General features: G+C 38.6%; 1 protein-coding gene across 2 annotated transcripts in view; it reads right to left on the reverse strand.

The window, feature by feature from the left end:
- LOC126292086 (signal recognition particle receptor subunit alpha homolog) overlaps window positions 1-17,018 on the reverse strand; it is an 81,951-nt gene that overhangs the window by 37,836 nt on the left and 27,097 nt on the right. Inside the window, exons 4-7 of one of the 2 annotated variants that reach the window (XM_049985902.1) lie at window positions 16,407-16,460; window positions 12,016-12,166; window positions 893-1,040; window positions 40-206 (exon numbers count right to left, since the gene is read on the reverse strand). In XM_049985902.1, coding sequence (XP_049841859.1) covers window positions 40-206; window positions 893-1,040; window positions 12,016-12,166; window positions 16,407-16,460 — 520 coding nt within the window. The remainder of the gene's footprint in view (window positions 1-39; window positions 207-892; window positions 1,041-12,015; window positions 12,167-16,406; window positions 16,461-17,018) is intronic. The other variant, XM_049985903.1, reaches the window with a different exon arrangement.

Here is a 17,018-nt window from a genome sequence, read left to right on the forward strand (position 1 = left end):
AGCAGGATGCTGAAACAGTTTATTTTAAGGACAACCTACCTGAACATAGAAAACACTCTCTGTGCCTTTGACGTGCCACTGGAAGATGCATTAGTTTGTCTTGTTGTCTGAATGTCTCCAATACCATCATCATCATCATACTCTGCCTCCGAGTCACTGGATTCCACCTCCAAGTCACGTATTCCTCCACTCATTGTACCCACCATCTACAATATTAAATAACATGATACATGGTGTTTTGAAAGTGCTGTTTCTATATAGAAATATAGTGCATACTACGCATATTTTACAAACTATTTTGACATCTATCATAATGGAATGTTATGATTTTTGGGGATAAGAAAACTTTTTTAAGTTAAGCATACAGTGACTGTGAAAGGCTGTATTATAAAAAAAATTCTACAAAATAAGCTGTCACAATTTAATGCAATATATGTTTGCATGACAAGTTTAACACTTTATCATATTGTCACAAGATAATGAAGACAAGAATCATATAATTAAGGATTTAATGCTTACAACACACTGTATGAAAATATTACATTAAGTTATGATTGCTTATATGGTACAAAATTAATTGCTTTTAAGTAATGTCATGAATAAACTAACTTATTCAAAGGGAAATTATGCACTCACATACAGGAAGGACTGAGTTTTCTTTCTTTCTTTCTTTCTTTCTAACGCCAAGCCTAATACTGTATTCTCTGGAAACTGAATTACAAAGTGTTCACTTTTAATCTGCTGAGAAATTCTGTCCATCACTCACTACTTAATATATATGTGGGATGAGAAACAGATGGCCTTTGAACATTACGATCCACTGTAAGAGTGAGAGTTTTTTTGAGAAGTTAGAAAGAAGATAGACTGAACAACAATACTGATGTTGAGTTACCGAAGTGTCGGGTCGAGGTGCCACAGCATCTCTGTCTTCTGGCTTATCCCTTGTCCTCTCAAGATTTGCCACATCACGTGATGTCCCTCCAAGTTCCCAAACTCTGGGTTTCTTGCCTGCTTTCTCTTTCTCAGGCTTTGGGCTTTTCCTGTGACAAGATGTGCCCATGAAGAACTTTGTTACATTTTATGATCACAAATACATTATGTCATCCTTTGAGCATATACAACTCAATGTTGGCTCGATACTTTCATTTATTCCATCAAACACAAATACAAATTACACATAATTTATGATGCAATAGTCAGAAATGGATTAAGTCATCTTATGCTTGAATTGCATGTAGTTTTCCATTGACATATTAATGTGCATCACTTATTTCAGTACAATACTTCATTATACACTTTATTTCTACTATCAAATGTTAAAAGTAAATTGTAAACAAATATATTGAACTTTATGTTGTTAAAGACAAGTGATACATAATTTCTCAGTTCATTGCTTTGAAATTTAGCTTACAAATAAAAAAAATATGGAAGACGTCAAAGCACTGTTTACGTCTATTGTTACCTTTTGAGGGGGGGGGGGGGGGGGGGGGGAGGAGGAGGACAGTAATCCATCGCATGCACCAGATTTCACATTCAATATCTTTTGTACCAGAAGCCTCATATGCTCAGTGTGGTTAATACCAAGGAGAATCTACAGCATACTGATGTAAATGGAGCTCAAGACATGAAATAAAACTCAGATTTAATTTACTTAAAATAACCAATCATTTGTCTTCATCTTTATAAGAGCTCAGATGGAAAACCGAAAATTTTAATTCTTGGCAGACATGTGTATTAGACTCAAATACTCTTGACTAAAAAATCTAGTTGAGAATTAGGTCAAAAGTTGGTCAACATGTATGCAACTAACTTAAACACGGGAGAATATAATAAATAAGAATGGCTTACAGTAAACCAAATGGTTCAGAAATTATCTCAATGTGAAAATTAATTTACCACATCAAGTGGAGTAAAATGCATGCCAATTTTGAAGCCTATGGTTTATGCATGAGCATCAGAAGCGTGGTAAAATAACTTAAAGTTGAATTTTAAATGAAGTAATAAAGCAAACAAACTGGAAGAATGGAAGAACAAAAGTGACTGTAAGCAAAAGACAGAAATATTACTGTCACAAAGAAGAAAAAAGCATGAAAGCAAAATTTGTTACCGAGTTTGTGAGAAAGGGAAATTGGGGAAAATGTATGCATTTGAGAACCTACTCACTTCAAACTGCCCTGAAATCTTTATTGCAATACATTTTTAATTTACAGGGTTTTCCAAAAAAAGGCAGTATTGGTGTGTACAATTATGAAAGAATCACTCAACATATTTAATGGAAAAAAAGAAAACCGCCAATCATGAAAGGGGGGTATTCTTAGAAAATGCTACTGCTAATCACTGCATTCTTCCAGAAATGTGAAACTTTTGTAGTTCCCAGATAACACATCAATTACACTGTCAATATAACATGGTGTTACTTGCAGTCTTTAGAGCAGGCTTATTCACATCTGTCTTGACAACATAGTGAGTACAACAGTTTTTCAAAATAGAGCACAGGCTCTAATATGACAATAACAAGTCAGACCATATAGCTCCACACTTGTTATGGAAAGTATGATGGACCAAAATTTGCAATCTATATGGAGGTGCATGTTAGGATCCCAGATACTACTCACTAAAATCACCCCTCAAAATGCTTCTTTATTTCCAAATTATAATAATATTGCCTGAATTTTGCATTATGCTCTAGAGCCTTAAAATTCCTATAATTACCAAGAGATGTGGCGTAGTTCCTAATATGCAAAAGATCGTTGGTTTGAATCCCATCAAGTGCTATTAATTTTTTTGTTTGTAAATCTTTATCAAAATGACTCTGATCATTATTTTTATTCAATTAATTGGTTTAAATGTATTTTTCTGACTTTTCTCATGTCATTTGAATCATTGTATCAACTTTTTCACTTGCTGTCATTTTTTATTATCTATCATTCTCTTTTCATTTGGAATATTTGTGCATCTGATTTTAATAATTTTTATTTACCTATCACTCTAAACATTTGAAAACATCACACAAAAAACCAGTAAAGTACAGATTTATACTGGCTGTGCAACAGTGTCAAAAAAAGTAAAATGTAAATAAGTAAAACCACATGAAACAAGATTTACGATGAAAAAAAGTGATTACGAAGGAAAAAAATAAGAAAATGAAAAAGTTAATGCACTGATTAAAATCACATTACAAAGTATTAGAAATACAAAATTACATTTAAAACAATGAATTGAATAAAAACAATGATAAGTCATTTCAATAAAGATTTAAAAATAAAAAAATTGCTGGTATTTGAAGGGATTCGAATCAATGACTTTTGCATATGAGGAACATATACCAGTACACTATGCTGCTGTTCCAGATAATACTATTGATTTTAATGCTCTAAAGCACAGCACAAAATTATGCTTTTTTCACCGATTATGCACAAACAAGAGCCTGCTTTGATGAATGGCGCGAGGGTGTAGTGCTTGGCGCCACAGTCTATTTCATCGTATAGGCAGATTTCAAAAAGTCTGATTTCACCTCTGGGGACCTCTCCTACTGACTAGAAAATTTCTTGGTAGGGAGCGCACACTAAGTTATCTCAAATACAGAGACATCAATTAGAGCATAAGTGGCTTCATGCATGCCACAGCAAAGTGTGTTGAGGATCTCAGGCTTCCTGGAGTACAGAGTCTGCCAGAAAAAATGTACACACACTTTAAGGAACCAAAAGTATTACTTATGTGTGTATTTTGTGTTTAATAATTGCTCACATGTTTTACAACCTTCAGTTTAGCACATGGTTACTTTAAATGTTCAAAATGTTCACCATTTGCAGCTATACAAATAACAGAACGACGAGCGCTCACTGCAGCTACGTCAGTCCATGTCACAGTGGAGATCGCTGCACGTGTCACTGTAATTCCTACCATGCATGGCTTCCGCGGATAAATGTTATCTTTCACAGTTCCCCCACAAGTAGAAGTCCATAGGTGTTAGATCTGGCGACCATGGAGGGAACTCAATGGGCCCTCTTTGTCCAATCCAATACCACAGAAAATTGTAATCCAGGAAAGCTCGTATGGCTACTTGGTAGTTGGTGACACCCTGTCCTTTTAGTATACAACCTCTTCTTCAGCTCCATAAAGTGCATGTATACCTTGCAAAATTAATGTGCGTGACATTTCCAACACGAGAGCTGACAAAGCGGGACTTGTAGCTATACGCTGTCTTTCTGGTCGTCCTTTGTGAATATCACAAATCGTTCCATGCAATTCGAACTTGTCAATGATGTATTTAATTGTTAGGCGGGTTGGCAGTTCTGTTTCAAACTCTTGCCTCCACTGAAGTTGCACTTCAACAGCATTATCAAACTTTAAAATCATTTCACAATACATTTTCATTGCTCGAATGTCAAGCGTGCTCCAGCCATCTTGTTTGCTCCATATCGAGATGAAAGTACTAACATCTGCAAGTCAACAACACACACTTAACTCTAATCTAACGACAATATCGATATCGCGATAGAGCTGACAAAGAGTGTGTACATTTTTCTGGCGGACTCTGCATAATAATGACCTTACGGACAATACTAACAGTAACTTCAGGTTTTTTTTCTTTTTTTTTTTTTGTAATTTATGCAGTTATCTGTAATTACAAACTGTCTGGCAAAATCTTCAAAAATATCTTGACAAGATTTCAAGATCATGCGAAGATCCAAACTAGCTTTAAATATTCATAAAGAAGAAGAAGAAGAAGAAGAAGAAGAAGAAACTTTAGTATCCTGTGTCTACAGTATCAACAGGTCACATCTGGAACCAGCCAAATTGTGGATACACCCGGTTGTAACTGTTTGTAGGGACATGCAAATGAACCTCCACACACACTCACTCATTATGCAAGCAGGCAACAGACTTCAGTTCACTGCTAGAACATTACGGAAATGTAATCACTCTACAAAAGAGTCAAAAAGTACTAACAGGGGGTGTCACCTCTTGACTCTCTCTCCATAGATCTGATTAGTGATGTACTTCAGGGTGTTTAACCTAGTGTGCACTTTCAGAAGTACAACATTACTTCAGGGGATATTGAATATATACAAAGAAGGCCAGTATAAATAGTCAAACATTTGTCCGATTCACGGAAAACAACATGGACATGTTCGAAGATAAACCACACTATCCTGTGAAAGCCTAGGGACAAAGTTTCAAGAACCAGTTTTAAGTGATGAAGCTAGGAATATGCTGCAACCACCTCTGCATCACTCTCACTGGGACTGCGAGGACTAGATTAGACTAATTACAAAGCACACAGAGACATTTAAGCTATCTTTTTCCATACTCCATATGTGAATGGAAAGGAAAGAAACCCTAATAACTTGTCCAGTGGTAAGTATCCTCTTCCACACTTTTTTTAAGAAAGATAAAAGTCCATAATATACTGCTTGAGCATACTGTGCCTTTGTTTCACAAGTGAACTTGCTCATTATTTCTTTGGTGTACAAAGGAAAGAAGATGGTAGTTTAATGTCTCGAAACATTGAGGTAATTAGAGTCAGTGGCTTAGGAATGATTTAATTTATTTATTTACATGTCAAGTTGCATACAACCAAATTGAGGAGTAAATCTCCAAGGTTATGGAACATGTCAGTACACAAAATTACAACATAAAAGTAATAACAGATAAAAATAAAACTTTATGAACCTGGGGGGGGGGGGGGGGGGGGACAATCCATATATTTAAGTAAATGCAATCATCAACAAACAATACAACAAGAATCAGCTTAATTTTTTCAAGAAACTCCTTGACAGAGTAGAAGGAGTGATCCATGAGAAAACTCCTCAGTTTGAGTTTGAAAGAGTGTGGATTACTGCTAAGCTTTTAAGTGGTAGCTTATCGAAAATGGATGCAGCAGTATACTGCACACGTTTCTGCACAGGAGTTAAGGAAGTCCACTCCAAATGCAGGTTTGATTTCTGCCAAGTATTAACAGTGTGAAAGCTGCTTATTCTTGGGAACAAGCCAATATTGTTAACAAGAAATGACAGTAAGCAATATAAAAATATAATACAGTGTATTTATAAAAATTAATGAGTACAGTTTTTTCTGGCAACTGCAGGTCACAGTATGCTCAATCCAAGTGAGTTTGATGGACTGGAACATCACTTCAAGACAAATGTAATGTCATTTGCCAATGAGGTTCATTGCAATTCATTTTATCGTTTTAAAGTACCTCTGTCCGTAGGCTTGGCTGAAGCGTGAAAATGCAACATTCTGTAGAAGAGCACTACATAAAATTCTGTACGGGACTCTGAAAAAAATTGAGTATGGAGATGTGGGAACAATGTAGCAAGATCCACAATCCTGAGACAAAATGCCGTAGTACTGAATGGCACATAGCAGCAGTGCTTGATCAAATGAAGGCCTATATGAGAAAGTCAATTGCCAAGGTCGTGCTCATTGTATTCTTTGACACCACAGCTGTCGTCCATCACCTATCCATGCCCGTGGAACAGACTGACTGGTACTGTCTATGTGGGACTTCTTAAAATGCTGAAGGAAAGTGTCAACCAATTGACGACAAGCATTGGCCCCAATTAGAGACTGGGACATAACAATGCAATGAGCCACATCTACTTCGTGATCAATGACCACCTGGCCTGGAACAAGAAGGCAACACTTCCTTGTGGTCCCTTCAACAGCAATGGGTCCTTGGCAGACTTCTTACAGTTCCCAAAAGACTGCACTACGAGAATACAGAGGAAGTCTGGGAGAATGTGATGAAAAATAAGGACTAGTTACTTCTTACACAAATCCTGTAAACATGGCAATGAAACAGAACAACACCTCAAACACATTTCCTGTATACAAGCAGAGGCATTATTTTAGAATACAACCTGATACACCTGTATCACATGTGCAATGCACGAAGATAATACCTCTCTGGCTGTTATTAGCACATCATTTATATTAAGCAAACATGTATCAATATACGGGGTTCCAAAATCTTTGAAACACACTAGCACCTACTCCAATCCTCTCACAGGCATGTCCTACCCCATCAAAGACAGGGCTACCTGTGACATCAGCCATATTAGCTACAAACTATGTTACAACCACTGTGCCACTTTCTATGTGGGTATGACGACTAAGCTATCTGCCCACGTGAATGGTCACTGTCAAACTGTGGCCAAGAGGCACCTGGACCACCCAGCTGCTGAGGTGTTGCCCAACTGTATGTGCTTCACCTCAATTTGGTTTTTTTTTTCTCTCTCTTTAGGTAGCAAAAAACAACGGGGGTCATACGCGCACAAGTCTAAACTATATTAAAAACAAAGATTCCATGACTTACCAAACGGGAAAGCGCTGGTACATAGACACAATAAAAACATACAAACACACACACAGAATTTCAAGCTTTCGCAACCAACGGTTGCTTTGTGAGGGAAGGAGAGGGAAAGACGAAAGGATGTGGGTTTTAAGGGAGAGGGTAAGGAGTCGTTCCAATCCCGGGAGCGGAAAGACTTACCTTAGGGGGAAAAAGGACAGGTACACACACACACACACACACACACACACACACACACACACAGACACGTATCCATCCACACATATCTGGATGGATACGTGTGTGTGTGTGTGTGTGTGTGTTTTTTTTTTTGTTTTTTTTTATTTTTTTTTTTATTGTGTCTATCTACCAGCGCTTTCCCCGTTTGGTTAAGTCATGGAATCTGTTTCTAATATATTTTCCCATGTGGAATGTTTCTTTCTATTTTATTTATATCAAGTGAACACGAAGACAGAGAGGAGATAAAAAATGACTATGTGTTAGTCCCTACCGACATTATAGAAGACAGCTAAAAACAGGCATGTGGAAAAAGGGCTAAAAAAGACACTATACAGAAACGGAGGTCCAAAACTAGAAATTAAATGGCCTTCGCCATATTGCTTTGGCGCATAAAAAGTAAAATGCGGTCGACAGCCAATGCGTCATTTGCTAAAATGGCAAATAAATCAGACGGCAACCCAAAGTGGAAACATAAATGGTTACAAAAATGAGCATTCCATCAAGAAGTGGTGGACAGTTAAAACTTGGGCGCAATGTTAACAAAGTGGTGGGGTAGCGCCACTTAGCAAACAACGATGACTAAAAAGGCCGTGCCCAATACACAGCCAAGTTAAAATAACCTCCTCCTGGCGGGAGGGTACAGATGAGATTGTCCAAGCCCCTTGGAGAGGTTTAATAAGCTGGAGCTTATTCCCGTTGAGGGAGGACCATTGACAATGCCAGAGGGACACCTCCTCCTGACAGACGACAACACACAGATTGCAAAGATTGGAGGGAATATAAGTACTCGCAGGCTGAGGTATGAGGACTGCAGCCATGGCAACAGCGTCAGCAGTCTCATTTCCTGGCAGACTGACATGATCAGGAACCTGCAGAAACATCACTCTGGTTCCACCAAGAGTGAGCAAGTGACAGTTTTCCTGGACTCGCTGCACAAAGGGATGGGTAGTGTACAGCACATCGACTTTGAAGGGCGCCGAGTGAGCCTGAGCAGAGGACAATTAAAAAGGCTGTGTCACTGGATGTGCTTTGTGGCCTGATACAAGGAGAAGAGCTCGGCTGTAAATACTGAGGAGTGCGCCAGAAGATGGTGTCTAAAGGCTCAGGTGCCAATATCGAAGGCACAACCGACCCCAATGTCCGACCAAGAGCCATCAATGTACACAAAGGTATTATTGTGAATTTCCATGCAAAAGTTATGAAACTGAAGGCTGGAGTTGTGAACTTAGAAAGCAACTGAAGGTGAAGGTTAACATGGGCCACTTCATGAAGCCAAGGTGGCAAAGGGTTCAGACCCACAGGGAAAGCTGCAGGTAGTGTGAAGGTAAGCCACCACATCAAGTGCCAAAAGTGAACTCCAGGAGGTAACAGAGAAGAGGGACGAGCCCCATACTGACGATCAAAGGAATAATCAAAGGAGGCAGCATAGGATGGGTGGCCACGCATGGCAAACAAACGGCATGCACACCTGCTGAGGAGAAAGCACAGGGGTAGGACAGTGGTAGTTCAGCAGCTTCAGCATACGGACTCTCAAACGGACTTGTGTAAACTGGCCAAAATGACACCATGATGGTGGATAGTGTTGAGAAGGCGTAAGAGGGATGGACATGGCGACACATAAACAAAGCACCCCTTGTCAAGTTTTTAATGGACAAGGGACCGATACAAACAGAGGATTGGCACCCCAGGAAGTACCATCGAGGACACATAGGACATTGAGGAACTGAATACAGCAGGCCGCCAGGTAAGATACGTGGGAGGACCAAGAGATTTTCCTTTCTAGCACGAGCCCTAGAAATTTCGTAGTTTCAATGAGTGGAACGCAACAGGCCTTAAATGTAAAACATGGTGGGAGAAACCACTTGAGTTGCCAGAAAGTCATACAGACAGTTGTCAGTGGAAAAGCGAAAGCCATAATTGATGCTCCAAGGGTAAAGATGATCGAGACATCGCCGAAGATGCTGCTCAGTGAGACAGGTCCGTGGAGAACTGCAATATATGGCAAAATCGTCAACAAAAAGGAAGCCAGGATGCCCAGCAGGAGACAGGCCATTATAGGGTTAATGGTGATGCCCGGTGAGAGAGAGAGAGAGAGAGAGAGAGAGAGAGAGAGAACATTAAGGAGTTTTAGTGGCAATAGCAAAGAGGACAACACTCAGGATGGAACCCTGAGACACACCCTTTGCCTGGATAAAGGTCTCTAACAAGGTAGAACTCACACGCACCTTGAAAACTCGATCTTTTAAAAATGCCTGAAGGTAACAAGGCAGAAGGCCACGGGAGCCACACGTGTAAAGAGTACGGAGGATATCAGTTCACCAGGAGGAGTCTTAGGCCTTCTCCAATCTAAAAACACAGCCACAGTCTGGGATTTCCACAGAAAACCATTCAAGACAAGGATGAACAAAGTAACAAGATGGTCAACTGCAAAGTGCCAAGCCTGAAATCCACACTGTTTACTCGTCAGTAAATTGCGAGACCCACGCCACAGTACCAGCCGGGCATGAATCACATGTTCTATCACCTTGCAAACATAGATGGTAAGAGAGATGGGGGTTGTAGTCAGGAGGAAGGTTTTTGTCCTTACTGAGCTTAGGTAGAAAACCAGCTGGCAGACCTAAAAGTGTGAGGACACCTGTAAACAATGTAGCAGTGAGAACCTCAATTGAACGATATCCATCGTGTTCTGCATGGAAACGTGCTGCTGCTCTTGGAATATCATCCAGAACAGTAAGGCAGATTTTACACTCTGACCTTCACTTACATCTCTACAAGTTGATGGTTGTTTAAGAATTTAGTACCAGAAGACTGAGTGAAATTTATAGATGCTTGCAATGCAATCTTAGCCTGTGTGCAACCTGACACTATTCTTTAGTGTAGCAAAATTTTCAGTACTGTGTGACTGAAACCTCTTTTTAATCCCCAAAATGGAAGATTGTGGTGAGGAACACGACACAGAAGCATTCCGATTTCAACAGGATAGTGCTATGACTCATACTGCCCATCGTTCACATCAAATTCCGTAAAAACAGTTTTTTTTTTTTTTTTTTTTGTCAAATTAGAGAATCCACTCTGCTCCACTTCGAACCTCATAAGTGGCAATGAAGATTTCGTCCCTAACAAAAGTTGTTCCCCAAGATGTGATCTATCACTCTTAGACATTTGTCGAAAACGGTTTAAACACTCCATGTATTAAGTGTTTGAAAATTGTGCTAGCAGTCAAATAATCACTACTCTCAAAATTTTTGTTTAATTTGTCTGTTATTTACATATTTTATTCTTTTGCAAATTCTTTTTTGTGTTACATTTGTAACTGACATTATTCGATTAGTGAAACATTTAAAAATTCTAAAGTAATTAAATATTCCTCTATTTTCAATAAAAAAAGGTTTGTACTATTACCAACGGAGTCAAATATAAAACTTGTTAGAGTAGACAGTAAAAACACAAAATTACTAGTGCATAAAAATTCAAGTCAGAAATTTACTACATTATTAGAGCAAACTGGTTAATGTCCAAAAAAAAGGTGTATGAAAATGTGCTTAGCTACAGTCACTTCAAGATTCATCACTATTATCCTTGTGCTCTGGCGTTATACAATATTTGTTAAGCAATAGTAAGTGTAGTGAATCAGTTCGGAGATGTGTGAGAGAAGAGAGACGTATATGTGATTGAAGTGAGCGAGAGAGCAACGATCTTGTGTTAATTAACTGATGGAAAATGTAATAAATGATAATGAAGAAACAAGGTCACCTGGAACAATTTATTTAAATGCATACAGCAAATCTGGGAATATTTTTTAGCCATAGGAATCCTCCTATTAGAGTGAACATAAGAAAATCCCTGACAGTTGCAGTGCGCTGGGTGTTGCAGCTACATGAGCCTAAATTAACTGATCATATAACACAGTTTTGTAAACTTTTCCACGACAATGCTTAGTGTTGTTAAAGCTACACAGATGACTACTGTTTTTGCCCACAGCCATTAGTGCTTCATAGTCAAAAGCTGGGAAAAAAACACTGCAAGCTGTTAGGGATTGTCTTACATCAACTCTATAATAGACAACTGAGCTGAACTTGACAAAAAAGAATGGTGAAGAAATCTATATGACCAGTCTTAAGTAGAAGCTGAAAAATTAACTTCTCTTAAATTGGAAATCTGAAAAATTGCTTACTTGTCTTTTTTTTTCCCCAAATCATTAAATACTGATCAGAAATGTGCCTGTTGAAGTCGCAATATGATGTTAGCAAACTTAATTTGGGACTTATACCTGTAAATTTTATTTAGTAATAAAGAAAAATTAAAACCTACAGAAAATTGTAAGAATTTTAGATTTATTATTCTTAATAAACTGACTGCTGAGGAAATAGGCATTAACAACATACTGTGCTGACAAAGCAATAGGCTGGGTACTGTCAGGTATCAGTTAACCTCTATTGTACGGAGCAGCGTGCATCTCTGCTGTTTGTACTCACTGCTTGGTCGCTTTGGGACTGCGAGCCATCTTCTGAGCCAGTCGCATTCTGTTCTGGGCTAGGATTTCTTCATTCAAAAAGTCATTTGATTTGGAAGAAGGCGACACAGGAATGACTGGCGCTGGTGGTGGAACTGGAGCTGGAGCTGTTACTGTGGGTGAAAAAAAAAGAAAACCTCCATAACTGGTGGATTGGCAATTGCACTGGATTATTACAACACTGCTAATACTCTGTCTCTCGACCACCTCCCAGACTGTAGTGAAGTGCTTCCACCTCCACTGCTCTTACCAAATGGAAAAAAATAGGATGAACAAAATTCAATTCATAAATACAGCCTTCCCCATTACAACAAATTAAAATACTGAATATTTCAAGATTCAGTATACTCTCAATCATTTGGGGTAATGGGGGTGGTGGTGGTGGGTGGTGTAAAGACAAGATACACAAATAATCAAAGTATTTTCAAATGTGTGTTCTTCATTTGAAAGTTTATTGAAGGTCTGTGCATAGGTAGAGTAGGCATGTTTAATTCTTAAGATAGTCTATGATGTTTGTCTGCTTCTGAGAGGAGATGACTTTTCCACATGCCATTTCAAATTTTTCTTGCAGTAATACTGTTGTACTGGTCCATACAATGTAGAGTATCAACACATCACAGTGTGATAAAATGACTGAAAATAGAATGAGATTTTCACTCTGCAGCGGAGTGTGCGCTGATATGAAACTTCCTGGCAGATTAAAACTGTGTGCCCGACCGAGACTAGAACTCGGGACCTTTGCCTTTCGCGGGCAAGTGCTCTACCAACTGAGCTACCGAAGCACGACTCACGTGCGGTACTCACAGCTTTACTTCTGCCCGAGTTCGAGTCTCGGTCGGGCACACAGTTTTGACTGAAAATATCATTCATTGTCTTCATCCTCACTTTCACATTCACTGTCCTCTTCATTGTTTTGTTGTGAAGCTGTGGCTGTAATTTCAGCATCACTCATGTACTGGAAGCCAGGTTCATGTGTGTAACTCTCTAACCACTCATTAAAGTTTTCTTCGGAGACATCTTCAAAAATATTTAAAGCCATTGCCAGATTCATTATTTATGCAGTTATTTCTTCATTCCTGAAGCTTTGAAAACCACTTTCTTCTATATGTGGAAGAGTTTTCCTCTATTACTGAACTAGTACATGAGGCCCGGCTACCTTCCAGTCAACATAAATTCTACGTATGGCACCTAGAATTGTTAACTTCTTCCAGAAAGCCGTCAAATCATTCACATCAACTAGCAGTAGACCAGTCTGGGAGCGCAGTTTTACCAATGCAATTATGCCTCGGTCCATGGGGTGTATAATGGAAGTCATGTTAAGAGGTAAAAACTTGGTTATGATGAGACCATCATCAGGTACAAGAACCCTCTGATTGGGATGTTAAGCGGAGTTATCAAGCAATAGAAAAGCCTTCAGTGGCAATCTTTTCTAATCTAGAAATCACTGAATTTGTGCTACAAAATTTGTGAAGTTTCTTTATCCACCTATACTCTTTTGGTTGTAATATGTGCTCTGTTCAAAAAATTCTGGAACTTTGTCCTCAAAATTTTTCCTACACTTACCTTTTCACTTACTGTGCCCGATCTCCTTTGAAACAGTCTCCTGCAAAATTAATACACCATTCCCAATGCTGTTTCTACTTCTGGAAGCACTATGCTTCTTGCTGGATCACGTGAAGTGCCATATGTCAATTTTCTATTATCTCGTCTAGCATTGCACATCATCATTTCAACGGGTTTTCAATTTTGGAAATAAAATAAAGTCTGCAGAGACCAAGTGTGGATAGTGTGGAGGATGAGGCAGCATAGTAATTTTGTTTTTTGTCCAATAGTCGTGCACTGACAGGAATGAATGTGTGGATGCGTTATCGTGACTAAAGAGCCATGGAATTTCTTGCCAGGTTTCAGTCCTTTTACTTCTCACATTTTCTCACAGGCGTTGCAGCACGTCCCGATAGTACCATTGATTGACTTTGAAGGATTAGTTAATCATGAATTCGCGCCACAGGGACAAAATGTTAAAGGCAACTATCACCAAGGCTTTGACATTTGACCTGACCTGATGAGCATTTTTTGGTCTTAAAAGAGACCCTTTCTCAATCCATTGTGAAGATTAAATCTTAGTCGCAATGTTTCCATCAACAGTTATAATTCTCTTACAGAACATCTTGTTCTCATTGTGTGATGCAAAAGCTCTTCACAGATTGTGAGGTGAAGGTCTTTCTGCTCAAGCTGTGGGACAAACTTGGCGGGAACACAAAAAATTCCAAGATGCTGCATCAGGATTTCATGAAATGATGCAACTGAAATGTTACATTCTTCTGGAATCTCTCAGTCAGTCTTTGCTTGGCATGCACAGTTTTGTTGACATTCCTGACATGAGCATTATTCATGGATGTTGTAGGGTGCCCTGAACGAGAGTCATCTAACTTCCATCTGGTCATTTTTAAACCCCAAGAACGGATTAAGCACTAATCATTGAAGGCTTCCAGCATCATTTGGTGTGTCTCTGGGAAAGGTTTTCTTGAGTTTTATGCAAAATTAAATGCAGACACATTGCTCCTCTAACTTTGCCATCTCAAAATTCACAAACTGTGAGACAACATTCTTTCAATACCGCACTGAACAATAACTAGCAGACATACAATGAAACTTCCATCAGTTACACATTAAATGCAGGTGTATGCTGGGATGCCAACCACATTTCGCTCCAACACACCACTGGCATGAAATTACGTATGTTCTGGAATTTTTCGAACAGACCTTGTAATGCACAGGGGAAACCCTTAGCTGTAATATGCCTCAAAGCTAGTTTTTTTTTTTTAATTTTTATTTTCCAATCACTAGTAATTCCATTTTGTAGTTGCCAGAAGCATTAGTGGACAAAGTTGTAACACTTTCTCTAGGTGACATATCCAGGAGCACAAAATTTGCTCTTAAAAGCAACAGTCCTGGCTGGTAAACATTTATTTCCAATACAGATCATTTTCACCTGTATTACAAATTTGGTCTGGGGTGATATTCTCTTCTTGCATGAATTTCTAGAGCTCTTCCCAGAAGTAATCAGACGCTGCAACATTTGAAGTAAGCCACACTCCTTGCACAGTAAGTTTGTGAATCCTGTGACATCATTTGAATCTGCTTAGCAATTCATATGAGGCATTAAATTCTCCCTCTAACCCTAGACCTTCACGGGGGAGAAAAAAAAAAAAAAAAAAAAAAAAAAATGAAATCTCTCATTCATTTATCAAAAACTAGAATAGCATTTCCTGACAAACTCCTGTATTTTTTGCTTGTCCTTTTTGATGTCCCAAATAGTCTGCATCTCAATACCATTACCAGCACTTAGTTTTGCAGAGCAGTATCCCCTTCTCAAATGTTTCAATTAATTCTAATTTTTGAAACTTTGTAGCGGATTAAAACAGTTTGCCACTTAGACTCGAACTTGGGGCCAATATCTTTCGTCGGAAAGTGCTCTAACAACTGAGCTACCCAAGCATGACACATGGTCCAACCTCACAATTTTACTTGTGTCAGTATCTCGCCTCATACTTACCTTTTAATCTCAACATGTTTCTATCATTAGCTTTATTGGTTGTACACCAAGTAACATAAGAAAACAGATTCTTTTTTATTCATGTGGAACAGGGTGCCCAATAGCAAATGAAATGGTTGTTTATTGCTGTCTGCTAGAGAATTTTTTGAGGCACCAATAATCTGCAAACTCAATAATTCACACATGAATAATCAGGAGTACACTGTACCAAACCACAAATCTTTTGCTTCAGAACCTGCTGTTTGCCATGGCTGGTTAGCTAGAGTGTTTGTTACTTAAGAGAAAAGGTCCCCCAGGGATGAGAGTAACTTTCTGAAACCATTTACATGGTGGTATGTGTCAGAATTTTTAACTGCCTATCTGAATTTTTAAACAGACGTCTCCCTAATATTCTTGTGTGTTTTTGTGTAGGTAAGTGCTTTATTTGTTGATTCAGTGTTCCCTCAACTCTAACTGTTACGGAGATTCTCACATCAAATACACCTACCATATAACCAAAAGAAATCTCATTTCCAACACCGCCATTTTGCAAGCAGTTAATCTTTAAGTAAAAAGGTTTATAACATAACCTCAAGGTACTTAAATGCAATCTAATATTGACCAGATCCAAATGAAGCATGCCCTCCTACCCATAAATTCATGCATGGGTTCTTCTAGAAAAAATCCAAGCAAATTCTGTTAGTCACACTCAACACACACACACACACACACACACACACACACACACACACACACACACACACACACACACGTACATTAATTTCTATTACTTCTACTGTTAGTTGCAAATTACTCACTGTTATTAGGGCCTTCACCATTTACCATTCCAGCACCTTTCTTCTTTGCTTTCCCTGAAAGTAGTGATGTTTCATTAGACATATGTCAGTCGTATCACATGACATTGGAGTAAAGATTTCCGATAACAGCTTGCTGCAAATAAGACAATTTATACAGTATGTACAGAGCATTCTTTGGACATATGCTGCTCAGCTGCTAAGACAGAATAGATCTTTGTGACTGTCAGGCAGACTACATGATACATAAATATACAAATAACAAATGAAGAATGTACAAGTAGATTTTTATTAGTTTATTTTATTTTGGATCGGAATCCCGAGTCACAATAAGCTTCTCTCTAATTTTGTGATGTATCATCTGTAAGACCGGATTTGCGACATTATACTGAAGTGGACTATGTCAATTATTTCTTGTTCTTGGTGACTTACCAGCCAGTCAAACACAATCAGTATCTGTGGAGAAAAAATGACAAGCTGGCCACGAAGATCAAGTGGTTCGTTCACTGATTATGTTATCTCTCCCACCATCCCTCCTCCAATCCTTTTTGCTGAAATTTAAATATCTGATAATATTTTAAGCTTTAAAAACTGTCCTAAAATTACGTCACAGCA

The sequence above is a fragment of the Schistocerca gregaria genome, chromosome 9 (assembly GCF_023897955.1).
Source record: "Schistocerca gregaria isolate iqSchGreg1 chromosome 9, iqSchGreg1.2, whole genome shotgun sequence".
NCBI lineage: Eukaryota > Metazoa > Arthropoda > Insecta > Orthoptera > Acrididae > Schistocerca > Schistocerca gregaria.